The following is a 27170-nucleotide window of genomic DNA, read 5'->3' as shown; positions in this document are numbered from 1 at the left end:
CGGATCTGGAAGAGCACCAAGTCGAATTGAGTTTATGCGTTCAGTCCTTCCTTCCAATAACATTCTGAGATGGGTTCAGGACCTTAAGGGAGGGCAGACGCAGACGCAGACCCTGCGCAGAATGCTGTGCGCGGGAAGAAATAGGAAAGAGCGAAAGCTCTAAAAGAGCTAGTAACTAATCACAAATTAATTTTAAATGAATTCTCAAACATTTGTTGGACAGGCTAGAATATGACACCAAGTCATAGGTACTAGGTTTGATCCCCGCCGTGGTCAACGTCCACAGTCTAGCGGAACGAAAACACGTCATTAAGGAGCAGGTGAAGGATATTTAGTAAATCAACCAATAAAGACCGCTAGCTGGAACTCTGCATAAACAGCACCATGACAGCGTGGAAAGAAACTGTTACGCAACAGGATTTACACTTATGGACGTTGTACAACACAACCCAATAATGTCATCTATTAACAGGAAGAACCACAGTCTAATGAGGGTTGTTTGTGATCACTGACTGAAACATTTACCATCAGCACATTGACCGGACATGGTTGATCATACGAGACCAGTAGAGATATGCTAGCGCAATTTCGATATGCAAATAGTCTGTGTGGCGCAAAGACCGCTCATTTCATACTACAGTATTTAAACACGGAGCTACTAGGAGTGTCTCTTAAAGTGCTCTGTAATAATCAATGTTATTTCCATCACAAAGAGCACTGTATTCTGGCCAGCTGACTCTCTTTTGCGCTCTTCTCTCTCTCTCTCTCTCTCTCTCTCTCTCTCTCTCTCTCTCTCTCTCTCTCTCTCTCTCTCTCTCTCGCTCCCTCTCTCCCTCTCTCTCTCTCTCTCTCTCTCTCTCTCCCCCTCTCTCTCTCCCCTCTCTCTCTCTCTCTCTCTCTCTCTCTCTCTCTCTCTCTCTCTCTCTCTCACTTTCTCTCCCCCTCCCTTCATTAGACCTGCTTTAGCACTATAGTGTCCGAACTTCCTGCTCTGCATAATCTCGGCTCCCCTCATAAACTCTTACACTTTTCTATGCGGATGAATTTCTTCTCTCTCTTTTCAATAGCTTTCTTCCCTCCCTTCTCTATTCCTTCAGACCTTTTTTTTTTTATCTCTCACACTATTCTGTATCAAGCTATGCTCCTCACCCAAAGGGCAGCTCCAAGTTTAGTTGAATGTTCTGGCCTTTACTAACATTTCTGTAACATATCTTCCTGTCTCAAATGAATGAACGATGAATATTTGAGACGTTTCGTTTTATTTCGACCACGCATTGAGGAGGCACTGACAAGGCACTGAATGATTCCATGTTCACGTATGATTGCATTGTTGCATTGTTTAATGAAAAAGGCTTCATAATGGCAACAACCTAGCTGTGCACCCAAGCGGAACCCCACCATAGCAGGTGGCCACGCTTTTAATGCTTCACCCTCTGCGTCGTGAGAGAGAGATGTCTTTAGTTAACATTCCTTCAGCTTCGATTTGTGCCGTTTATATTTTCTCCACGTGAAATTATTCTTCCAGCCTTATTTCTTCAAATTGAATTTCACAGTGGTGCGTTTCCCTCCCATTTTCCGTCCTCCCCCTTACTCTCTCTCCCCGTTCTCTCTGCCCCGCTCTTCTTTGTCCTGCACTACCCCTCCCATCCACCCTGTGTCTCTTCCTCTGCAATTACGTGACTAATAATGCCCTCCGCAGCCCAGGGACAGCCTGCTATTCATCACTGACAGCAAGAAGCGTTTAAACCTACGGCATATCTTTTTTCAGAGCCGTACGCACACACATGTTGGAGGGAGCCCCTCTCTCCCCAGAGCTCCTCGACCCGAGATAACCCCCTGTCTCCGTGAGGAAATATTTCTGACTATGGTAGTGTTCCGGTCACAAAGCGCCTGTAGATAACTTCCTGTGTATCACCTACTGTATATCACCTCCCATATATCACCTCCTGTATATATCACATCCTGTAGATCACCTCCTGTATATATCACCTCCTGTAGATCACCTCCTGTATATCACCACCTGTAGATCACCTCCTGCAATAAGTATATGTCTATATATTGCTTTGGTCTTGGATAAGGAGGGCCAATGGGCTCAGGCGGAAACCGTTGATGTTTGATTCAGAGGTGTAATCACAGGCATTCAACCATATGACACACCATCTCTAGTGGAATAAGGCTAGTCAATTTCTATATTAAATAAAGGCCTATTCAATATGTTCTATATTTTTTTTTACTATATATATATATATATATATATTTGAAGACAGTGGATGATCCCACAATAGGATTTGAGATCTTTATAAAGACCTCTCCGGATGCTGGTAAGATTGTTGTTCCAGAAAACTTTAGAATCACGTTTAAGATTGAAATCCAGAAGCACAAGGGTCTATTTCTAACAACTCCATCTCATGTCCCAGTACGTGAGGGTAATTGGGTTTCTACACTCAAGTCTAATAACCCTTTTCATCAGTAGGACATGTGATCTAACCCTTTGATTCATTCAAAAGGATAAATGGCTATCAAAGTGAAAGTTCCACCTAAAGTTGTGGGAAGATGTGAGAGTTGTGAAGTAAGAGAGAGCAGAAAAGCTAGCGATAGCTACATTTTGTATCTAAACAACCAAAAGAATCATCCCCTCCCTCTCTGCTCCCTCTCCCCCTGTGTTCTCTTCTCATCTGATGCCTTCATGCACCTGGGATTGACAGACCAGATAGTCAACGAATCAATCAGGGAAGGAAATCTTAGCTGGATCATTCAGACAGGCACACAGTCAACTTGAGATGGATGTGCTTGCAGAGCATTTCGCTCACCAACAGCAGATCAGATGGACGGATGCATTAGATGGACGGATGGATTAGATGGATGGCTATGACCTTTTTAACAAAGTAAAGTCAAATTATAGCTATCAGACCTGTGGCACTGCATTTCAACTTCCAAGTGTTGCTACATGCAGATTCCAAACCTGTGCAGCACGACAGAAAAGGCAATCTCCGACTTGACAGAGGTGATAAACGAGGAGGCCTGAGCCATCCTTCTCATCTCCTAGAGCATGCCGCACTGCTGCTCGTCCCGTAAACCATGCTAGCTCTGCTCTGGGCTCCGCTGGGAAGACCCACCATATGTGCTGCTGCTGCTGCTGTCTGAGCAGCTGAGTGACACGGCTGTGAGCCGGACAGACGAGGCTATTTTAAACAACCTCCTCTGCTAAGTGACACTGACCGAATACTTCCTCCCCCGCCATCCTGGGTGAGGTCGCCTGCAAAAATATAATACATTCAGCACAGAGGACCTGCAAGTAAGCAATTAGAATTGCAGAGGTGTGTTTGACCTTCTACCATCGACTGAAATGGCTGCAGAAAAATACATGGAGGGGAGGACCTAATCTCCTCTCAAAAGAAGTACTCATTATATATTATAATAATAGTAACGATAATAATAATAGTAATGATCAGCCTGATGCTGTATTGTCTTCTGGTAAGATTCATATAGGCCTATGTATGCATTTGTTCAAGACAAAGGCAGCTAAGCAGCAGCTCAGACAGCTGTGGGCCAGCCCTTGTGCACATGCCTGACCTTTTACCACACGGGCCTAGTGGTGCATAGAGCACTGAATCGTGGAGTAAAAGTTCTGATATCTTAGTCGAAAGTGTCACTGGTAAAGGTTCAGGCCATCAGTCAGGAAGTCCCTTTTAACTTGTCACTTGTAAAAAGTCATAAAGTCAATCAGGTTGAATGTATTTAAGTATCAAAAGTGGAATTAATAAAGTAGGCCAATATAAAGGTAAACATTTGCAGTCAGTGATCACAGATGTTTACAGTAGTCATCCACTGGTGGAGGAAGATGATGAGTTCGTACTGCTGCTTTCTCTTCAGCTTACGTCATGCTGGGGTATTATTTGAGTTTCTTGTAGTGCATCAACTGTCAGTGAGATCTGCGGTTATTTCCACACATACACAACAAGCTGAAAACTACAGAAGTCCAAAAGGCTAATCTATTAGCACGATAAGAGAATTATTCCCAGATTTGATTTTGTAGCATGTAACAAGGAGTACACTGCAAATATATTTCAATAAATGTAATGCTATTTTTTAGTAGGCAGTGAGGTATAAGTGAAAGTCTAGGGTTGGGGATAATCCAAGTAAACTTTGTTACTTTACACCACTGCAAGGCCCCCGTGCACATGTGCCTACACAAATACCACAGCACTTAAGTCTGTACTAGTATTTTTGAGTGGCATTGAGAAAATGAATTCTGCTCGTTTTTCTGAAACAACATAATTACCTCAGAATTCGGTGAAAGGTTGTATTGTTGTAAAAAGAATGATCCTCGGTTTCTCGGAATCAATGAGTAAATTATCTCTGAGAAAGGTTTTCATAAAAGATTTAAAAATCTGCTCTTGTTTTTCTGAAATATTGACATTTCTCAAAATACAGAAGCTGTTTTCTTAGAAGTAACCATTGTACTGCCATTTCTATTTTGGTTTATGTTTGAGACGTTGGGAGATACCCGTGACCTTGATTTATATTGATGGTATTGTTATTAGTTTGTCAATTTTGTGCAGGCACTGCAGGACTTTGGGGTTGTTCAGATGGAAAGCCCATGCTTGACATTTCTGACCTTTCTCCAGGATCAGTTGAACCCATATGGCATGCTTCAAGGATATAAGGTGATGCATCATGAAATGCAGTCCCTTCTGTTAGATGTGGTCAAGCAAACAGTTGGATTACATCATTTTAAATGTTCAATAATACCGTAAATAGCTTATATCGACCCTGTACTTGAAATCCCCTTTGGCGGGTCAGGCTGATGAGCAGCCTGTAGGCCTACTCCATGCAGGTGAGAGTTCCTCACACAATGTCGAGGTATCTCAATTAGACAGAAGAATAGGGCACCATTTTTGAGATAATTATGTCGTTAATTCAGAAAAACAAGAGCAGGATTTATTTCCGTCCCTTGCAAACCATTATGGCAGTAGAAAAGTTTATCACTGCCCCCTGCTGTTTGAATAGGGATGAGTTTGGGGTTGTTTAGCTAAGGGCATCCCTAAACATATGCACATATAATGTGGATGTTTGGGGTACTTGGTGATTTCTCTAAAATTGAATCCATTTGACAGCAATTACACAAATCCATTTCGCCATCAATATTCGTGCATTAGGTCATAGGCTAAAGTAATATGATCTTTTTATATGATGTAATGAATAAGCCACGTGAATCGAGGTGACACTATACAGCATGTGCCACATAAAGTGTCAGGCAGGATGTGGGTTTGTGAGGCTTGATGCAGCTGACATTTGTCAAAGGGGACAAAAGGATATGGTGGTTTGAGAGCTGTAGGTTTTTGCTAAAGACGTCATTGTTTGCATGTTGCCCGGTTAGGTGGGGTAATGAGGGGTTACAGATTCAACAAATAGTTTCTAGACACCAAATAGCTACATCTGAAGACAAATCTAATTATAATAAGTAATTAAAGCTAAGCAGAAGCATCTTGACGAGGACTTAAACTGTATTAGAACTGGGCCATGGTGTATTCTATATCTATTTATATATATCTCTCTATAGATATAGATATAGATATCTAGAGTATAAGTATATATATATATATATAGAGAGAGAGAGAGAGAGAGAGAGAGAGAGAGAGAGAGAGAGAGAGAGAGAGAGAGAGAGAGAGAGAGAGAGAGAGAGAGAGAGAGAGAGAGAGAGAGAGAGAGAGAGATAGATAGATAGATAGATAGATAGATAGATAGATAGATAGATATTTATACAAATACATAGATACATAAATAATCAATAGTTATACAAGACGATTCCTGTCTTTTCAAATGAATAAGCCATCATTACACGCCACGACCACTCGATGGCACCAAATCGCCTCATTAAAGAGAGAGAGAGAGAGAGAGAGAGAGAGAGAGAGAGATAGATAGATAGATAGATAGATAGATAGATAGATAGATAGATAGATAGATAGATAGATAGATAGATAGATAGATAGATAGATAGATAGATAGATAGATAGATAGATAGATAGATAGATAGATAGATAGATATTTATACAAATACATAGATACATAAATAATCAATAGTTATACAAGACGATTCCTGTCTTTTCAAATGAATAAGCCCCTAAGGCCAATCAATAAATGAATAGGGGAATTTTATGGATGTTAGATTGGTTAGAAAGCCACAACACTCCTACCTGACCGTGCGCCCCTGAGTTTGAACAACACTCTGGACCTGAAGCCCGAGGCGTCGCTGTGGGACCGGACTCTGGCCACGGGTCCGATGGGTAGGAACAGGCCTACCTTCAGCTCGGTGTGGCTGTCTGCCTCCTGCTCTGCCATCATCGATGGATCATCATCGGTGTCATTATTTACCTTCCGACAACCCTCTGTGTCTCCCAAGCTCCTCCCTTTTGAGTGTAAAGTTTTTTCTCACTACCAATGAAAATGTTCACAAAATGTTCACTCAGTGTTGAGCCCTGGTATCATGTATAAGTTATTGCACTGGTTATGTTTAATACATAGCCTATGCTAAGACATCTAAAACAAAAACATAGGTTAAAGTAATATTCAGATCGTATGAAACGTCAGCGAAATGAATGCTAACATTTCCACTTAATATCTGGGATGACAGATCCTAAATTCGTATTTGAACATTAAATATAAGTTTCAAAATATCGATCTTTAGGGGGCCGACTGTAACGCAAAACGTCGGAAAAAGCCGAAAAAACCCGACCTGCCACCCCAAAGGCCCCGGCACATGGTCATTACACGCCACGACCACTCGATGGCACCAAATCGCCTCATTAACGCTCACGGTTCTGAATCTGAACGAGATTGACCGGAGCTGCTAGGTTGAGCAGGAGGCTGTGAGGCGGGCATGGGATGAGGAAGAGGGTCGGAGCTGACGTCGAGAACACGGTTGAGGAAAGCCACTTGGGAAGGAAGGTCTGAAATATGTTTTTTTAAATAGTAATTGATGCCATGTTCAGTATGAAAATAACACTGTGATTAATTTAGCAATACTTGGCTAACGTCAGTAGCCTAGCTGCGTGTGTGGCAAAACTTCAGCTAGCTATCGTTATCTGAATAACTTTAGCGCTAAAATGTTATACAGGGTGTGGATACTAAGTATCTAACACTGTTTTATCTATGTTTCTTATAAGGCTGTCGACATAAAGTATCCCTTCTAAAGGCGTTAATGTAATAAACAAACACGTCGGGATCCCAGCTAAAGCTACGATGCTAGTGTTGGACCCAGCGAAGCATTATGATGCTAACCTTACTGTAAAGCAGGTACACATGAATGTCATCCAAATACTTGTTGGATTATACTTCCAATTCACCCATGTTCGTGGACTGTCGATTACGTGCCATGAAAACCATAGCAACGATCAAATTTGGGTGAGCTCTACCAATCCATGGCCATGATAAGTGAACCATCTTTGACTTTCGTCATGAAAACGCCATTTCCCTGAATTCCCATACAGGGACATATTAATACCGATGTCTGCATTAGGGCTCATGGATGAGTAGCGCTATGGAGCATTCGTATGGGATGTAAAGTCTTTCTAATATCAGATTGAACGCCAGAGCTGTCTAACCCCTCAGCAGCTGCTCCCAGCACCCCTCCTCCCATCCTCTGACCGGGGCAGACCCGCAGGGCTTCAGCCCTGGCTGCAGGCTTCTCCCAGCACCCCTTCTCCCCTCCTCTGAACGGGGCAGACCCGCAGGGCTCCAGTCCTGGCTGCAGGCTGCCATTGAACTTTTCTGGTTCTGCCGGATCTCCTCACAGTGTGCATTGCTTAGTGCTCAATGTACAGCTAGTCATCCATGGCAAATCGGATCCCCGGCAGCTATTATTGTTCTAATTATTTATCAGGCAATCACAATTGGTACACACATTCATATCTGGTTTTATTAGTAATATGACTCAAACGTTACATTTACTAGGATTAACCTGCCGGTTTGACTGATTTAAAAAAAAAAAATAATAAATAAATAAATAAATAAATATATATATATATATATACATATCAGAAAACGTATATATTTTTTTTGTTTGAGTGCACTTTTGCATTCCATTTTTAAACTTGTTCCATGGAACAGTGTTTTAACTTATCATAGGCATAATCTATTATCAGTTGTGGAGTTTCCATTTATATAACTTTATTGAGTTATAAGAAGGATTCCATGTTGGAGGCAACTTGTTAAGGCTTGTCTGGTTAAGGGACACCCTCATTCAGACCAAAACAAGTACAAACCTCTTAAGAAAACATCACACTGCACTCTGCTTGTATATTCTACCGGTAATGTGACACATATCCAGGTGAAACATGAGTTCAGGGGAGTGGACTACTCGTAAGGGTTTTGATTGTATCATTCAAATGTTATTGTCTTTCACCATTTCTTTTCTCAACTGTTTTCCACACTCTGTATGACTGATTGGGCAAAGTGCCTGAGACCTGCCAGGGTTCTGGTTAATCTGACCCTTCTATGAATGATCATGCTGATGAGATCTATGAGGAGGATGTTATCATGAAGCTGTTGGTCTGCCATGTGCACTTTCATGAGTGCATTGCATTTGGTTTCCCCTGGTTGGTGGAATTTGTAAGGCTATCCTGACAAATACAGGCATGAGGCAGCATACTCTTAAGGGCTTGTAGGCTATTCTATTGCTTCCGTTTCTACAAGCTGAGTAGGTTCTTCGTTAGTTTTGTGGGTTTGAAGTTTCAAATAATCAAATTAGCATATTTCATAGAACAAAGTATGCCCAATTATTGTTTATTTTCAAAGTGTAATCCACATGCTGATAACAGCTGTAATAATGATGTTCCTGTTTGGAATAGCTGTTAACTTGTCCGCAGACTGAATGACGCATAAATCATAACTTCTTTCTGTCCCCCCTCATATAAATCATGCATGTAAACTAGCTTAGCATGTTTTTCACCTTTTTGATTGATTTAGTGTTATGCAGAAGGATGGAATCCTGTTCCTTCCATGTCCTTTCCGTTGCTCCATATGATGAGCTATGTAATTTGGTATGGGCCCTAACGTTATATAAAACGTTATGGAAGTAGGATGCGCTCTGAATGTCATGGCATGTTGTCCTCGAGCAGGTCTGGTTACTGATCATTGCCTATTCTCTTATATTCTCTCTTATATTCATTTTTAATGGCCCCCCCACTGCCTCTCTGTGTGCTGTCATATGGGGTTATCCGCTTTGTTAATTATGTATTAGGTGGAGCACCGACAGACTTTGAGACGTAAACGTTGAGTCTCTTGGAGGCATTATTTGATTTGGGACCGGTTGTAAAGCAACACGCCTTTTCTTAGCTTTCTTTATTGGGGACTTATCCCTGGCAGCAAGAGACAGTACAGTTCAGTGAGTGTAAAGTCCAACACAACCCTCACTGAACTTTACCGTCTCTTTCTGCCATGTGATGATGTTTTTTACCTTCTTTACCTCACTCAGTTCTGTCATTTGTTATGTTACAGTAAACTTAACAGAGACTAAGCAGCCTGCCAAGAAGATGATTAAACCTTTATGATTCCCGTGTTATTACATTCTATCAGACGATCAGACATCCCAAGATCATTCCCTCCTACTAAGTCCCACATTCTACTGTTTCATTGGAATATGATTGCTCTGGCCTATTCAACTCTAGCATATAAGATAAAGAGCTTCATGAAAGTGGTGTGTTTTCTGCCAGGTTTGCAGTTTTTTTAAAACTCACCCACTTGATGTTTCAATGCAACCTTTGTGATGTGATCACGCTGGGACCCGTTCACTGTCAGGTGTGGACATTCCCAGATCAGATCTGGCTCACATGGCATTGTGATCATATTCACACATTCATAGTTGGTCTCATCCCCATATGTGTACAGATAACTGGTTATTTAATTAAAACCACGCCCATGTCTCGAATTCACATGAGTGGAATGCTTTGTGGCGGACCACAGTGCTAAGTTTAATATAGTCAATTATTTATGTTAATTTGCCATTTAGCACTAAAACGACTATCATTTCTGCAAGTTCCTTACTAACCTATTCCCAGTCACCTCCTTGATAGGTGAACATTTTTAACTGAAGTAGGGATGTACCAGTACATCAACATTTGTAATATCTGTACTTCTATAGATGGGGTGAAAATGATATTAACTGTCATCCCATTTAGCGTTTTTTTTTCTCGAAAATAACTACTTTTGATGACTTCATGAATTTGACATAAAGTTGCCTCTATCTGTCAATGTGCAGCCCTACTTTGAAATCAATTTTTCCAACGGCAGCATTTCTGTTGAAAAGTATTGGTTCAATGGTTGTGGAAATGAGAGATCCAATCACAGATCGCCATCCATGTGTCCCCGGTCTAGATACGGTCTGTCTCTCCTCGTATCCGATCACAAAAATGTGATTGAAATGACAAGCGTAGCCGCTGCCTTTGTGTGTCTTCATCTGTTGCCTAATGAAACCCTGGGCACGCACGTGAATAGATGGACTTCCCAAGATCCCTTGTAAAGAATTAATTAACATCGTCGAGCCCTCTATCACTGTCCTGTGATTATTCCTCAGGGTGTGTGTGTGTGTGTGTGTGTGTGTGTGTGTGTGTGTGTGTGTGTGTGTGTGTGTGTGTGTGTGTGTGTGTGTGTGTGTGTGTGTGTGTGTGTGTGTGTGTGTGTGTGTGTGTGTGTGTGTGTGTGTGTCCTGCTCCATGTTCGGGATGAGTCACATTCAGGGGCTAACCATGATGCTCGGTCCCTTGGTGGAAGCACAAACAAGCGGCCCTTTTGTCCGGCTTCGGCCCTGTCCACCCACATAGCGCTCATAATGTCGCAGGAGAAAGAGGGCCTTTATCTCACGCTTGCAATGCCCCCATCTCTCTCTATCGCATATTTCAGATTCAGCCCCCAAAAGGATGGGCCGCTTAAACAGGCCCGACGTAACAATATGCCCAAAGTAGCGGCACACGGCCCACCCACAGAGGTCTGAGACGCACACAAGCACATGCATCGGCGCTCCTCCGCGTTTAATGATTCACCACGCCGGGGCTGCCCAGAGTAGCAGCACCTCGAGTGGGCTGGGTCGTCTCCAGACGGCCGCCACAAGGTTAAATATTACTCAGAATCCGACCAGTGTTTGCATTGTCTCTCCTGTGTCTTCTGTTTCTTTATTATTCCAGTTTGTTCGTTTTTTGTTTTCTCTATCTGAAGGCCACACTCGAGTCTTCTTCCAAGGGGGAGGGGCCTGCCGGGGGCTCGCCAAATGGGGAGTGAGGGAGAGTGGGAGAGAGTGGGAGGGAGAGAGGGGGAGGGAGAGAGAGAGAGAGAGGGAGGGAGAGAGAGAGAGACTGATATTATAAAAGGATAAAGGCGGGGTTGTGGTTGGGATCACATGGGCCCCTGGCAGGCAACACCGAGGCAGACTCCAGGTGGCAGTGAGACCGGAGAAGGAGGGAGCAGGAGGAACTGGCTGCCATTGCAACGCTGAAACTCCTGGTTAACTCTTTCCCTCCACCCCTCCTCCTCCTCCTTCTCCTCTCTTTGCTGGCGTTTCTCCTCCGCTGCCCCCAGGACTCTGCTTCTCCAGCCCCAGACGCCTGTGCTCCCCAGCTCCAGCACCGCCACCTTTCAGCTCCTGTCCCGGCCCTGCTGGGCCAGGGAATGTCCCGGCGCCGTCATGCCTTACGTGGATCGGCAGAACCGCATCTGCGGCTTCCTTGACATCGAGGAGACGGAGAGCAGCGGCAAGTTCCTGCGACGCTACTTCATCCTGGACACGCAGCCGGGCAGCCTGGTGTGGTTCATGGACAACCCGCAGGTAAGGCACCACACGCACCATGCTGCGGTGAGCCACTGGTCGTCTACCGGGGAGGGTTCTGAAGGCAGGCCTGAGGTTTCCACAGCGCTCAGCGGTTGGGCTGCGGTTGGACCCGAGGGAGACTGAAGAACAGGGCATGTTTGTTTGGGTTTATGGGGAAGCCCATGGCGGTTTGGGAAGAGAGCCTGTGACCAGACCAGCCAAGGTTTAGGTTAATCCGACCCTTCTATGACCATGATCGATATGATGTGAGCTATGATGAGGATGTTGTCATTAACCTGTTGGTCTGCTATTTGCTATTAGTACCTATTATGTGAGCACACAGGAGCAAAGCTAGAATAGGAAGAGAAGAAAACCTCCATAGTCTTACAGGATTTTGTATACAATGAATCACTTGCTTGATACATAATATAAAGGTATGGGTATGCTTGGGTTGTAGTTAAGCAGTTATGTATCTGTGTGGCTTTGCGTTAAGCGAGGTAGACTTCAGCTAACTGCTAACAATTAGGATGAATAAAATCTGACGATAGAAATCCTTGACACATTATGTGACCCAGTTATGGCTGTTGATGATTGGTTGGAGTCCAAGGTACTCGTGCACACACTAAAGAGTTGTCCTCAGTCTGCGGGTTGGAGGCATGATGAGTTTAGTTCCTACATCATGCTCTCTATGTATGTAGACTCCTGTTCAGTGACTTATTCATGATTCATGTAAAACAAGGGATGTTTTCAATTATTCAGACACGTGCTTTTTATAGTTTTAGGCAGCTGAAATTTTCATGAAGTCCGCTGGTTCATCTGCTTGCTGATCTGCATGGCAAGATGTGGGGTCACTGTGCGTCTTTTCATGTCTTTTTTTATTTCGTCAGATGCAATTCCGTGCTTTGTAAGCAAGTTATTTATTGAACTGGATTCGTGGGGGTGTCTGGTTTTGTTTGCTCAGCAGTATGTGCCATTGTGTTTCCCCTGCAGAACTTACCTATTGGTGCAGACTGTGTTGGCTCTCTCAAGCTCACCTACATCTCCAAAGTAAGAAGACACATGCATAGCATACAAAGCTGTCCCATAAACCTCAGTAATCCTGTAAAAGCTTGCTTTATAGTGGCCATCATTGTTGCTGTATGTAACTCAAAGCTCTCTGTTTTTATTTTAGGTCAGCGATGCTACCAAGCTCAGGCCCAAGGCAGAGTTCTGTTTCGGTAAGAAATCAGAAGAAGTAGTAGTCACTTGCTCCGGTTATTTCACCTGGTTTCATACGGTTTCCCTTGAACCCTAATGTAAACACCTCGCAGTCAAAAGAAGGGAGCCCCCAGCCGTGCCAGTTATTAAGACGTAAGCTCCAGTCCGTGCAAGATTGAAATGCTCACGGGGGAGAAAGCAAACCATGTCTGAACCGCAGACCAGTTTACCAAATAGTGCTTTGCTGGAACTGAAGGAGACCAGAAATGTCGGCACCAATGTGAAATATAACTGTTCTGTCTGTATATATTATATTCAATATATTAAGAATACCAAACATTGATTGTTTGGCGCAGAGTATGGCGTGTTGTTCATGTAATTTAAAAGGTGAATGTCATTGTTGGCCTTGTTATTATATCCATATCTCCTAAGGTAGCCACTGGGGGCCTTTCCTTTTGTTGCCCATGAAGTGAAAACACAGCCGATGTTCTGTCTGAGGCCTTTTATCTCCTCATCATGGTCGGCCTAATAGGCTTTATCGTGTTACCTTCTAGTTCTGATCGTAACTGATACAAGACTTGATAAATACATGGATACTTTTTCCAAATGCAAGGCCCAGCTTGAGATAAAACTAATTTCAAATGTCACTCATGTTAAAATAATCTTTTTAGAATCGAATAAATATTATAGCATGTCTTGCTATAAGGGTTATAACAGATGAATCCAAGGAACACCACTCGCAAATACATTTTTATATAATAAATAATAAAAAAGCGTCAGTCCTGGTCTGGTGTGGAGATTGGAGGAACTGGGTGGGTGGTGCTATCACAGAGTTGGCCGGTACCATCGACATTCTGGTACTATCGACATGCTGGTACCCTAAACATGCCAGTACCATCGACATGCCCGTACCATCGACACGCTGGTGCCATCAACGCACTGGTTCCATCGGCACACCTGCACCATCGGCATACTGGTACCATCGACACACTGGTACCATCGGCACACTGGTACCATCGGCATACTGGTACCATCGACACACTGGTACCATCGGCACACTGGTACCATCGCACGGTTAGTTACACTCGTGTATGTTTAGCCCTTGCACGGATGGGTGTCAACGGTTAATATATTGTAAAACTGGAAAAAACATAATCCTAGTTACATAACTTTTCTGAATAGAAGTCATACTAGATCCTAGACTCTTGTCTGTATCTATTGACTGTTCCCTGTAGCAGTTCGGATGTTAAGATAACGTCTGCTGACCATCGTCCAGAATAACGAAGTCTGTCCTCAGCTTACCTCCTTCCTCCCAGCTGCATTAACCAGATCTTGGCCCTGATCAGCTGGTGTTGTCTGTTTAGACCACACACATGTGCCCTCTTGTCCTCTAAACTATACATGTGGCGTTATTGTTTTTCGATCTTTATTAGGGGCGCATGGTACTGTAATGAGTAATGTAAAGCAGTTGGTGTGTCCACACACTTTGTTATATCTATCTGAAAACACATGGGACGCCATGTGTTACCACTGTTCCAAATAAACCAATACAGATGTATTTCTTACCCTTGACCTGACCAAAGCATGTTGTATAAACATGCCATCATCATCTTTCTGTAGTATGGAGTCGTTCAGGGATCCGACCTCCAAAGCTTGTTATATCTTTTTAATGATCCATTCCCATTTAATGAGGGGTAAAGGGAGTGAGTGAGTGTTTGTGTGTGCGTGACTGCAGAATACAGGACTGGCAGAGTCCGTGTACTTATGAGACCGGTGCACGCCTGATACGAGATAGTCTGTGTCAAGTTTTCAACAGGATGCTGCTTGACATCCTAATCACAGCCTGATTCAGGTCCGGAGATATTTTGAAATGGCCCTGCTGGCTGCCACATTTTGCTGAGATCAGCGATTCTGTACTACGCGAAAAGCCTGTATTCAATTACTCTATTCAAAATGCTTCACAATTTCCTCAATAGGAAGTATTTGCGTAAGGGGAGATGTGGAGGGTGCCGGCCTGAAGGTTAATGCCCATCATACCTTTAGTTATTATTGATAAAAGATTTTAGTACTGATAATGCTAGGTGCACACCAGACAATTCTTTAATTTAGCAAACGTGAGAGACCACACACCTTACGATGATTGAGGTACCTTGAACTGTTTTGGTTGTTCAGCGTCGACACACCATACACCACTCCCTAACCGATTCCATTCCACAACATCCCAGTCCTGACTTTCAGATCCGGAGATCTCGCCAATCTTTCCCCATCAAAATTGTGACTTTAGTATAAACAAAGATGGTGGACAACGGCCAGGAGGAACTAGCTGTGCTAGCTTTGGCAATCGTTGGAAAAAAGATACCCCACACAACAGTTGTTATGATGAAATTTAGGCATGGATGTTAATGAAAATTGAGTCTTAACAATACAAATAGTGTTATCTGGTGTCGTATCGTCCTGGTGTTTATACAATTGCTATACAATACCCAGTGGTAGTTGAGGCAGAATGCACATTGACTGGTAAGAACCACTCCTAGGTCGGTCATGCGTTTGTTATTTATTTGTTGCCGTGTGTTGGAGAGAGAGAAGGACCACTGTTTGTTTTCTACCCCGGTGGTCGAGATGCACACGGCTGTCAATGGAGGCCTGCGCTGTATATGCTCCGTCTTATTGGCTCTCGTTCGAGCGCACCACCCTGCTCAGCACGAGCTTTGCATTGTTATTGGTAGCCTGGCTACAGCTGTTGGATCAGCCAATGGGGAGGGTGCAAAAGTAGCACGATAGATGGCCAGTTGCACCGATTGTCGTTTTAGAGTCTAGAACGGTCAGATATAAACTGGCAAATTTGTATCGTAAAAAATATAGATGATACAATTTCTGATCTCAACATTTTTGATTAAGATCACTGGTTTTAAACACGGCATGGACCAAATCAATTATTTAACTGCAGTATTTTCCATCAGGAATAATAGAAGTCTTCATTGAAAATCTTTTCTCCGTTCATTTTGTCTTTGTCTAGTAATCAATGCCGGGATGAGAAAGTTCTTCCTGCAGGCCAACGATCAGCAGGACCTGGTGGACTGGGTCAACGCCCTCAATAAAGCCACCAAGATCACTGTGAGACACTTGCTCACATGCTCACTCACTCGCTCACTCACACACAGTGACTTATCAGTATTTTATTACGTCTGCATGTTGGTTGAACATGTATTGCTTTCTTCTTTCTCTCTATTCTTGATCCTACATATTTTATCATTCCTATTGTAATGTTATCATTTTACTTGATGTCCCCATCATAAGAGCTGCATATCCAATGTATGTACACACAGGGCCTCATCAGAAAGGCCTTGTTTGTGTGTAAGTCATAAAGGTTTCTCGTGTGTGTGGTTTCCCCCGTAGGTGCCCAAGCCGAGTGACGGGCAGCAGAACGCGGAGAACCAGAAGGTGCTGCAGGATGTGGTTGGCTCCAAGAAGCAGGTCTCCTACCGCACGGAGATCATCGGAGGAGTGCCCATCGTCACACAGACACAGGTACAGGGTTGTTTCTAACTTTACATGGATGCACAGTGCCACAATGACACCTCTACGACCACACCTATTAGGCCTGGTGTAACACTGTCATTCAAGTTTATAAAGACGATGTGAAACGCTTTACTTCTACAATGTGACATGTTTCCAAGTAAATATTTTTGATTATTATTGTTATTATAACTTTAATACTGTTATCCTGATAAATGTCTTAGGGCACACTCACACCAGGCCATCTGTACCGTGCCCAAGTCTGTTTCACACCTGTACCGTGCTCAAGTCTAGATCGTTTGGCTAGTGTGAGCACGCCAACCGTTCTCAAGTCCACTTCAATTCCGTGGCCTGAGCACACTTCGGAGAGGTGTGCTCAGGCCACGGTACAGATGCTAATGAGCCGAAACGCGCACACGCACGGCTACGCAACCTGAGCTGGATGACGTATAGTCCATGCAACCCTTCTTTCCCATTAATTAATAAACATGACGGCAAGCGGTTCACGTTGGTGCGATAGTGAAGTTGAGTTTTTGATCAAAAATACCCTGTTCGTCACGGCGCAGGCTTTCTTGGTTCACTGGAGAAGGCGGGGTTGCACACTCCGGAATGTTTTTATTTTTTTATGAATGAAGAGACAGCGCAGCAACACCACTACCCAAGCCCCGCCCCCCCCGCCCCCCCGGAACCGCGGAGCAGTCGCATTTACAACAGAATGAAACCCAATAAACCACCACTGTGTGCAGGGGGTAAATCGGGGTTCTAGCTCAAGCAGGCAATTTACCTCAGGGAGTGTAAACGCGCGGACCATGCCGCGAAAAAGTCGTGCATAAAACAGCCTATTTGGTAGTGTTAAAACGCTCAGTGAGAGAGCGCTGTATCTGAGTAGAACCGCACCAAATAAGCAACAAAGTCTGTAAAGTGTCAACTGTGTTCTCTGTGTTCTACTAAGCAGCGGACGCTTGGTGGTGATGTATTACGACTTGATGACATATGTACAAGAGGCAACCGTACTCAGGCCCCGTTGAGATTGCCTAGTGTGAGTACTAGGGCTGGCCCGAATTATTCGAATATTCGAATGCTCGTTTGTAAAATTAGTATTCAAAGCTTAAATCAGTATTCGGACCTTCGTTGTTACACGTAGGCCTACGTGACGTTACCAGAGCGAGGGAGGCAAACTATAAGCGACACCAAGCAGAGAAGCGAGAGAGGTGGAGGAAGAATAGATATCTTGTTTCCCTTTACTTTATTACAACATTAGCGGGATCTCGGGAGGAAAATAAATGCTTAGTGAAATGCTAACCTTAGCTTAGTTGTTTGTGAGCGTGAGTGTCTTGCGAATACCCAGTCAATATAATGGATAATATGGACACATAAGACAATCAATATTCGGTATTTGTTATGGATTTATTGTACAAATTCCCTGAAAAGATGCACGTTCCAGAATGAATTGAAAAGCTCCCGTAAGGGCTGAGATGGCAGAGGACAGCTGATTTGGTACGGAACAACAGCTGTTCGCTTCCAGGGGGAAAAACTAAGTAACTCCAACTTACTTAGAACTACTAATTCACGTTCGAAAGCTATTAAATCTTCGACAAAATATGCAGATACGGTCAAAATCGGTTCCAGGGAGTATATAGGGATTATTAATGTTGTTTTTGATGGTGTGTTTTTCTGGAACGAGTATTCGAATATTCGCACGGAAAAACCAACGAGTATTCGAAGCCTGAAAAATGGCATTCGGGCCAGCCCTAGTGAGTACAGGCCAGCGCACAGCAGGGGGGGGGGGCAATCGTACTTGAGCACGGTACAGGTGTGAAATGTACTGGGGCACGGTACAGATTGCCTAGTGTGAGTGCGCCCGTAGTAATGTTTGTATTAGCCTTTCACCTATAGCCGCCGCTCCAATACTGGGAACCGTTTATGTATACCGGTACTTATTTTTATCGGGTCGCTGATGCCCTGATTGGTCAGGAGTGAAACGGGGGCCGTCTGAAATGCAAATGATCTCATGCAGAGACCACTCGATACAGATTTTCTCACATTCCATTTCACTCACTGAAAAATGACCGCCAGTTTATAAAATGATACCCAAATCATGGTTCTGAAATCGTACTTACAACCCAGTTTGTCTGATTCAGTTTTCCATATACACTTATGGTCATATGTTTTGTGGTCCTCCAGCATGAAGGGGGCGACAGCGCGGAGGGGGCGGAGCGCGACGCCATGCGGCGCTCCCACAGCCAGCTGCCCTACTTCCTGGGCAGGCCCACGCAGGAGCAGACGGTCATCAAGTCGGGATACTGCGTCAAGCAGGGAGCCGTGGTGAGTGACCCTTGACTAGGGATGGGGATCATTAATATTTATTGGTATCGATACCATTTTCGATACTCCTTAACGACCCAAGGCTTTATCGATGCCACTATTGATACTTTTCTATTAATTGGTGGAAATACGACGCGTTTTTAGTGATGAGGAAAATATTTAGGAAATAAATAATTGTATTTTTAATTAAATTTGTAATTCTTAATAAATATTGACGTCAGTAGTTATAATTATATACAAAAATGATTAGAGCACTATACAAATGTATTAGTAATACAGAAACATGAGTAATGCAGTATTACTCATGTTTCTCACAAACTCAAAAACAAAAACTCAATTTACCGTTTCTCTGTTACATTTGAACGCATCATGATAACCTAAATCATTTTACTGAGCCAACCTCAACACATCATCACGCAGCACATCTGAAACTTTATTAACTTTTTAAGATGACTGTCTTGTATGCTGCCAACTACTATTTTTAACTGACGGGACTAGCGACAATGTCTGTGTGTGCGATTACCGCTCGCACATTGAGTGGATGATTAAGACAGGCCCGTCTGTGGTGCGACAGGAGAAGAGGAGACAGGAGGAGAAGAGGAGACAGGAGGAGAAGAGGAGACAGGAGGAGTCTTTTCAACTCGGAGACAGTTGAAGGCACTGCATTTGGCCTTTATTTGATGCACATAGCTAATGTGCTTGGCCATTGAGGTTGTGTTCCCCTCTTTACGATGAATGATTTTCAACCCGTTCAGCCATCCTCGCGAGCGAAGTTAACTGCCAGACTTCACTTGTTTTACTTGTAATAACCGTTTGCTTACAATTCCATTCAAAAACATCGGTGGATACGCTGCAGTGATTGGATTGATTTGATTTAAATGCCGTGACGCGACTCGAGGGACACAACATTACGTTACAGGACCTACGGGACAAAAACAATAAAAAATGAATGACGGGACTCAATAGTGGTATCGATAAGGCCAAACGTTAATGATTTTCGGGTACCGGAACCGGGTCCTTGATAGAACCGGGTTTTGATCCCCATCCCTACCCTTGACCCCCCCCCCTCCCCGGTCCAGTCAGCCTGGGGTCCTCCAATCGGCCCTATGCACTGGGCTGCCATCTGGAATTAAAACAATTTAAGATTATATTTGGCAACTTTTTTTACGTTGGTTAGCAAGGCAAAAGTAATGACTGACTTTCACACAACGTTCATCTGCTAATTATAAATTGATGATGCTGGTTGTTGGCATGATGTTACTCCAGAGGGTAATTATAGTAAGAAATCGCCTCATTAGACTAATTGCTAGCTGGCAAAGTGAAGATGCCATAGTGTTTGCCAATGTTGCACACCAAATATCTCTTAAAACTCATGAGCTGAACTCCATTTTGTTCCACCGTCCCTCTAGATGCGGAACTGGAAGCGGCGGTATTTCCTCCTAGAAGAGAACTCAATGAGTTACTTCAAATCAGATCTGGTAATTATTTCATTTCAATACCTATTGCGGAGGCTCGACCTGCAGATTTAAACGCGGGGGCGGCGGCCTCTTCCTCTAGCAGGCTGCCTGTCATCACATTCAGCGTGTCTGAGTTCTGACATGTTCCAACCCCCCCCCCCACACACACACACACACACACACTCAGTCAGTGGAATGTACTGCCTACGCTCTGCTTGTCCTGACACGCATGATCTCCTCCCCCCTCCCCTCGCCTCCCTTCCCTCCCATGTGGGGCCAACTCATACACGCAGCCTAAGTGCGATAATGTGACCGTGCCCCCTCGGGCTGGTGCCGTTTGCCCTTACTTGACACCATTGTCAGAATTCTGCGGGGTCAGCAACACCACACACCCAAGGACAGTCGCCTTCGCTCTCTCTCTCTCTCTTTCTCTCTCCCCCTCGCTGTCTCACCCTCTATCTCCCTGTCTCTACAGTATCAAATGGCTCCAACTCGTTACACGTGAGGGAGATATCTGTAGGAGCTCCACTGGTGCACGGCACAGTCCTCCCACATGCACAGCAAATTATGTTGCGGACCGGAATTCCAGCAGACTTGATAACGTGCACGTGGAAACAGGAGACGTGTTTGCGTTTGTGCAACATAGACAAAATCCCCCTGAATGTTGCCCTCGATACAGAATCAAAGAGACAACGCGACGCAAGCTCTACCGCGCGGTCATGCACTGCCCTCTTATGTTTTACAGTTACATAAGCCTTGGCTTAATGAAGCCGATTGATGAGGCCGTGCACACAGCCACAGTCCACCACTGGCGTCTATATTTAGTGTTAAATGGCTCCCATTCCGCTCTCCTTTGTGTGCACCCGCAGGAGAAGGAGCCGCTGAGGACCATCCTGCTGAAGGAGGTGCACAAAGTGCAGGAGTGCAAGCAGAGGTGGGTGACCTGCCCCGGCGTTGTACCCCTCTTCCCCGGCCCCCGCTGCCTCGCGCGCTGTCCAATGGGTTCACTTTGGATGCATTTGTCCTTCATTGGAACTTTGCAAACGTGGTTATAAGTGTTCTGTTTTTCTATGTGCAGTGATATTCTGATGAGGGATAACCTGTTTGAAGTCGTCACCCAGTCCAGGACCTTTTATATACAGGTAAAGACAAAAAGGGCAGTACTCATTATGCACCATGCATCATGAACTGTAGGTGCTCACCCAACCATTGTCTGTCCGTCCCAATGAACCGGGCTGCTGTTCCCCCTGCAGGCCGACAGCCCTGAGGAGATGCACAGCTGGATCAAGGCCGTCTCAGGGGCCATCGTGGCCCAGAGGGGCCCCGGGAGATCAGCAGCCACAGTAAGAGAGAGAGAGAGAGAGAGAGACACACACACACACACACACACACACACACACACACACACACACACACACACACACACACACACACACACACACACACACACACACACACACACACACACACACACACACACACACACACACACACACACACACACGCGCACACACGCACACACGCACACAGACACACACACACACACACACGCGCACACAGAGACACACACACACACACAGAGAGAGAGACACACAGAGACACACACACACACACAGAGAGACACACACAGACACAGAGACACACACACACACAGAGACACACACACACACACACACACACACACACACACACACACACACACTCTGAGACTGCAGCACCATGCAGGCTGTAAATAGCATCAAGGGGCAAAGTGAGCGCTATAAGTCAGCATGGGCAAAGCCCAATTGTTGGTGAAACGCGTTTCTATTAGATTTTTAAGTGTCAGGTACTGTCGAAACACCGCACACAGGTTTCCATATCGTCGTTGGAAGTCTACAAAACATAATCTAGGGATCCACCCGATTTCCAGTTCAAATGGAAAATAATCCATTTCTGACTTTCGCTTCTTCTTAATTCCCACTGCATTCTCTTCAAGGTTCTCCCTTTGCTTGCGACATCGCCTCTTGTTTAACAGCGCGTGTTGTGGTCTGTCCCCTCCCTCCAACACACCCCAACGTGCACGGTTGGGGGGGCCGGGGGGTGCTGATGCATGCTCTGTCCTCTCCACCCATCAGTGTCCGTAGTCTGCTGTGCGTTGTTTGTTTGTTTGTTTGTTTGGAGTATGGACCGTGAAACACTAGCACACAACAACGAGAGCTCAGGCCCCCGGTGAGGGCGCGGCGTCGTGGCCCGGGTCCGAGGAGCGCATGTAGAAGCACGGAGGAAACGATGCAGCACTCCTACCTTTACCCTCTGCTCTGACCCCGAGTGGTCCTCCTCCACGGTTGTTCTTAGCCAATATAGTCCTCCTCCTTCTCCTGACTCCTTTTTCTCCCTCCTCTCTCCTTTTTCTCTCTCCTCCTCCTCTTCCTCTCTCCTTTTTCTCCCTTCTCCTTCTCCTCTCTCCTCTCCCCTCCACTCCTTTTTCCTCCTCTGTATTCCTACTCTCCGTCCTCCCTCCTTCTTCTCCCTCCTTCTTCAACCTCCTTTAGCTCCCTACTCCCTCCCTCATTCTGCTCCCTTCTCCCTCCTTCTTCCTCCATCTCCCTCTTCATCCTCCCTGATCCTCCTCCTCTTCCGCCCTCCTATGCCCGGACGGCCTAGCTGCTCTAACCCAGCTGTGCACTGTGTTGTTGCAGATGCGGCAGGGCAGACGACTGTCCAACCCCTGCATACAGCGATATACGACCCGAATCGGGGAGTGTAGCAGCACGTACGTCCTCCACTCTAAGTCACCCTTGGTTTTCGCCACCCCCCCCCCCTAAAAACGCTCCCTAAAACGGACTTTTTACGCTTTGTCTTTCGCTCTCTGGCTGACTCTTGTTCTAGGGACATGGCACAAGCTGGTATTGACGGCGCTCTTCCGATGCTTCTTTGCTTGTGTGAACCAAAACATACCTCATGAATATTCATGGGCTGGCGCTATATTGCGCGCTCCTATCGTCGACAGCTTTCTTTTGGTTTTGCTCTTACTATATTTTTTCGCGCCCTTTCCAGCCTTAAACTAAAATATTCCCTAACCTTCTGTCCCACGCGCTGAGCACACTGACCCACCTTGCCCCATTTTGGATGCCTACTTTTTGTTTTTCATCGAATGCGTCCCATAATATGAACACGCTTGACGCAGTGAAGCACTTATCCAGAAAGACATTGGCATGCACGTTTCATCTGAGTTGCATGTTCTGCTGTGACTCACTTTACAAAGAACATACAACCGAAACCACCGACCCCCGCTTGCTTACCGAGTTTACCTCACCCACCGATGCAATATTCTCCTATTGACCCATTGTATGTATGATGTATTCATATACCTGCACTGTTCGCAAAACACTAACAAGCCAACCTGATCTGTGCATATATAGAATCCATGAGCACAGATCTGTCTCCTGTTTCTTTGTCTTGGCTCGCTTGTGTTTGTGTGCGATAATGTATACGCCTCTCTTTCGTGCACACTTCTCACGGTCTGTGTCTCTCTCCCTCCCTCCCTCCCCCTGTGTCTTCTCTCCGTCTCTCTGCAGCCTTCTGCAGCTGTGCACCTGTCTTAGATGTGTGACTACCTGCTTGTCTGTCTTCTTCCCTCCTGTCCGCTGCCTGTATGTGAAAACGTATCCCTCCGCCACAGAATTCAGGTGTTAGTCGTCGCTCTCCTCTCAAGTCTACTAATCCACTGCACTACTCTCCACTGACGTGTGGTGTTGTTAAAACAGGGGTGGTGTTAGCGGTGGGTTTAGAGGCTCGCAGTGCTGTGGCGTGGTCTAACTGTAATTTACAAGTCATAGATTTTGGGATGTTTTTTTTGAATTTTTTTTCTTTTTTGTTTAATTATGTGGTAGATCAAATGCGGGACTAACAATGGGACCAATGACTAATACTAATACTCGGCTTCACTACCGGTCTCCCCTGTTCCTGTGTGTGACGTGTTTGTGTGTTTCAGAGAGTGAAATGATGGCCTGCGGAAAAGGCTTCCCTTCCCCTCCACGTCTTAGAAGACACTGTTCTCTACTGCTTCCTGTTACCACTGCAAGCTATAATCTTCTACCAACACCACTATTACTACTACTACTACTACTACTACTACTACTACTAGTGCTTCTTCTACTACTACTGCAACTACTACTACTACTGCTGCTTCTGTCTCCTGCACCTTGTACTTCAGGGCCAGCTGGGCTCAGTCATCTCAAGAAGTGCAGACCTGTGGACCCTTTAGAGTCCGTAACCATCTCTATTTATGCTTTACACACGAGGCTTGAACACACCTCATCCGATATCACTGTGACACCCAACTGCTGAAGCCTGGATTTCTCATACCTACTCCCTGTCTTTCTTTATGGCTGTGATTCTCTCTCTTCGTCTCTGCCTCTCTCTGTCTCTCACCCATCGCAGGAACAATGTGGCCGTCTCTGCCCTCCCACATTCTACCGCACCCCCGCGGGCGCCCCCGCACCTCGCCCGCCCATACCTGCCTCTGTGCCCGCCGGCCCCCGGGCCCCTCACCCCCCCCAGCACCACCAGCAGCAGCAGCAGCAGCGGTGGGGGGCCGCTGGTGTCGCGGAATGCCCTCGTCCCGCGCAGCCTGGCCTGGGACAGCGAGCACTTCATGAGCCTCCTGCCGCGGCCCAGCCACGCCCACCCGTCCCGCCTGCCGCCGTGACCTGCCGGCCGGCCGTCGCCCACGACCTGGAGTCGCCATGGCGACGGCGCAGCAGCTTCGAGCCCCGCCTGCCCGACCCGACGCCCCTTGATCTGGACGCCGCCGACCTGCCCGTCAGCCAGGTTTAACCCCACCCACGCACCCCTGACCGTGCCCACTCCCCCGGCCCGGTGTTGGGGGACCCGCTGAAGGCCCCGTGTGCTACGGCGGGGCCCCGGACTTCCATGTTTAATCAAAGTAGAATCTGAATGGAACTCTGGTGGCTTTGTCTGCACCAAAGAAGACCTGCTGGTCCTCCAAGCTCCTCCTCCTCCCCCCTGCCCACCCGCCCGTTATGGAAGATAAGCATTTACTCAAAAGAATGAAAAGAGCATTTGAATTGATTCTTGGTTATAAAAATTCAGCAAAAGCCTTTACTTTAACCTAGAGTCGCATCGGCAGCGGTGTGTTTTTCTGGAGCGTACGCGCTGGGCCTTGAGATGCTATTTACATTATTTTCTAAACCACTTTGTGCCAAGTAAATAAGGACCCCTGATGAGGTGCCCAAGCTATTGCCTACCGGCCTGTCTAATCCGTGTACTAATCCAAATAGTTTCCTCCTTGCGTAGATCCCCTGTTGCTGCCACCGTGACTTTGGGCAGCGCAGGCTAGGAAACCCAACGGACAAAGGGGTACGGGACGTGCCTATAGAGCCTTTCCGTCGCCTCAGTGGGAGAAATTCATGCCGTTGTAGATCGTAGTCTTAAACCCATTTCTTTAACACTGGTAAGTACGACATCGCAGTCACTGTTGCATACTCTGTATAGGTACGGACAACCTTTTCATGTGATTTTATTTTTTTTAAAAGCTAAGCCTGTATGGCTGTGGGTGTGTGATTGTGATTTTACGTTTATTTTAATGTCATTCAGCCAATTCTTACTAAACTTTGTGAATGAGTTTGTTATTGACGAGGTCTGGGTGTGTGTGTACACTCACCCCCTATACCGTTTTAAGCAGTGGTTCTGAGTTGACTTTCTTATAGCATGTAATGCACACTTACCATCAACCAAGTACTTATGACCTGGTAGCTAGGTGGAAAAAACTAATACAATCCAATGTGTGTTTATCCAACATCAGTAGAGAACATCTTCAAAGTGTGCCAAATGGTAACATCTGTGTGGAATACGGAATTTCGTTAAGTTAGGAACTCCAAACGGAATACCCAACCTGTTTCACACATGCCAGCATAAGCCTGTATCGATGTCCAGTTTGCTCATGGATAGCTGCAGTTTTGTGAGCGTGCTGTTAGAAAATAATAGTTTTGGTGTTAATATGCAGGCCTGCTTGCAGGTCGGTGTTGAGGTACTTTGTTGTACTGTTGTCGTTCTTTTCTTTGAGTTAACTGTATTGCTTGTTCTTGTGTTGCCAAATAAGTCGGTTATCCCCCAGTGGAAGGCTATGGCTTCGTTAGGTCTTCAGGGCTTTAACACTTCCACTGTACCCCTGCATAACTACTATAAGCGAGTCGTTTGGGGGGGAGAAGGACCTCCTTCTCTCCAGCCCAACGAAGCCAAGCAAGTGCAAAGTGTCTCATTGTCTTGTGTTTTCAATTGAAATGTTTTGTATTATTTATTATGTTGATGACTTGGACTTTAAAGAAATAAAACACATTACAATTATTTGCTTTCGAATGTCTTTTCTATGATTTGACTGTTTGCATTTAGTTGGACATGTATGATGACTCACGCATGTAAATTATCCTCTGCAGGCCCATGCTGCCCTCTTGTGGCAGAAAGAAGAAAAGCGTGTGTGGGCATTATTCTGTGAAGATATATATTTATATGTAGATACCAGTGTTACCCTTCTGTGATCATGTTAGATGTTTTGTATGTCCTTCAGTACATATCTTGACTTATTTGTATTGGCTTTTAACATTCAGTCTGGTGTGGAGACATCTAAAAACAATCTGGCCACACACACACAAACGTAAACACATGGCGACTACATGGGAGCGTTCTCACAGACCACAATGTAGTCCGGTTGGGGTTATGCACACTTGGGTCTTGGTTTGAGAATGTGGCTGTTCCTCCGCAGATGAGGTTGCTTTCATCTGTGTATTTTCCCAGCATAGCCTGCTCAGAACAGAGCCTGTGTAAGTGGACCCATCCTCCAGCCAGCTGCCTGAGATCTAGTGGTCTTAACATAG

At 45.3% G+C, this 27170-nt stretch overlaps 2 protein-coding genes across 15 annotated transcripts in view; one reads left to right on the top strand and one right to left on the bottom strand.

Annotated features, from left to right (window-relative positions):
* Positions 1–6360, bottom strand: part of phactr2 (phosphatase and actin regulator 2) — a 43804-nt gene extending 37444 nt beyond the window's left edge. For all 3 annotated transcript variants that reach the window (XM_060072457.1, XM_060072458.1, XM_060072459.1), the window contains exon 1: positions 6198–6360. In XM_060072457.1, the coding sequence (XP_059928440.1) occupies positions 6198–6345 (148 nt within the window). In that variant the 5' untranslated portion in view covers positions 6346–6360. The remainder of the gene's footprint in view (positions 1–6197) is intronic.
* A 437-nt stretch (positions 6361–6797) lies between these two features.
* On the top strand, positions 6798–26643 carry LOC132472726 (pleckstrin homology domain-containing family A member 1-like). 12 transcript variants are annotated; one of them, XR_009529163.1, is made up of 14 exons: positions 6798–6948; positions 11572–11818; positions 12791–12847; positions 12972–13017; positions 16014–16111; positions 16394–16525; positions 18698–18838; positions 20248–20316; positions 21165–21229; positions 21374–21437; positions 21549–21638; positions 22974–23047; positions 23853–24542; positions 24718–24847. XR_009529163.1 is itself a non-coding variant. In XM_060072464.1 (14 exons), exons 2-14 carry the CDS (start codon positions 11678–11680, stop codon positions 24983–24985), a joined length of 1356 nt encoding a protein of 451 aa, XP_059928447.1. In that variant the 5' UTR covers positions 6798–6948; positions 11572–11677; the 3' UTR covers positions 24986–26643. The 12 variants fall into 12 exon arrangements, 8 of the variants coding, with proteins under 8 accessions (XP_059928447.1, XP_059928450.1, XP_059928449.1 ...); XR_009529167.1 differs by lacking the exon at positions 23853–24542 and adding an exon at positions 22456–22618 and having other exon boundaries at positions 24718–24773; XM_060072464.1 differs by having other exon boundaries at positions 23853–23963; positions 24718–26643.
* Positions 26644–27170: the final 527 nt, after the last annotated feature.

Source organism: Gadus macrocephalus, chromosome 15, assembly GCF_031168955.1.
Source record: "Gadus macrocephalus chromosome 15, ASM3116895v1".
In the NCBI taxonomy this organism is placed as follows: Eukaryota; Metazoa; Chordata; class Actinopteri; order Gadiformes; family Gadidae; genus Gadus; species Gadus macrocephalus.
The sequence above is the reverse complement of the archived record's forward strand: the minus strand, read 5'-3'. Positions and strand labels throughout refer to the sequence as shown.

Excerpts from the sequence above, each read along its gene's own strand:
- LOC132472726 (XM_060072464.1), top strand. The coding sequence starts at position 11,678 with ATGCCTTACGTGGATCGGCAGAACCGCATCTGCGGCTTCCTTGACATC. Across the intron at positions 11,819-12,790 it reads GGTTCATGGACAACCCGCAG|AACTTACCTATTGGTGCAGA; the intron begins GTAAGGCACCAC and ends TTTCCCCTGCAG. Across the intron at positions 23,048-23,852 it reads ATCGGGGAGTGTAGCAGCAC|CCTTCTGCAGCTGTGCACCT; the intron begins GTACGTCCTCCA and ends GTCTCTCTGCAG.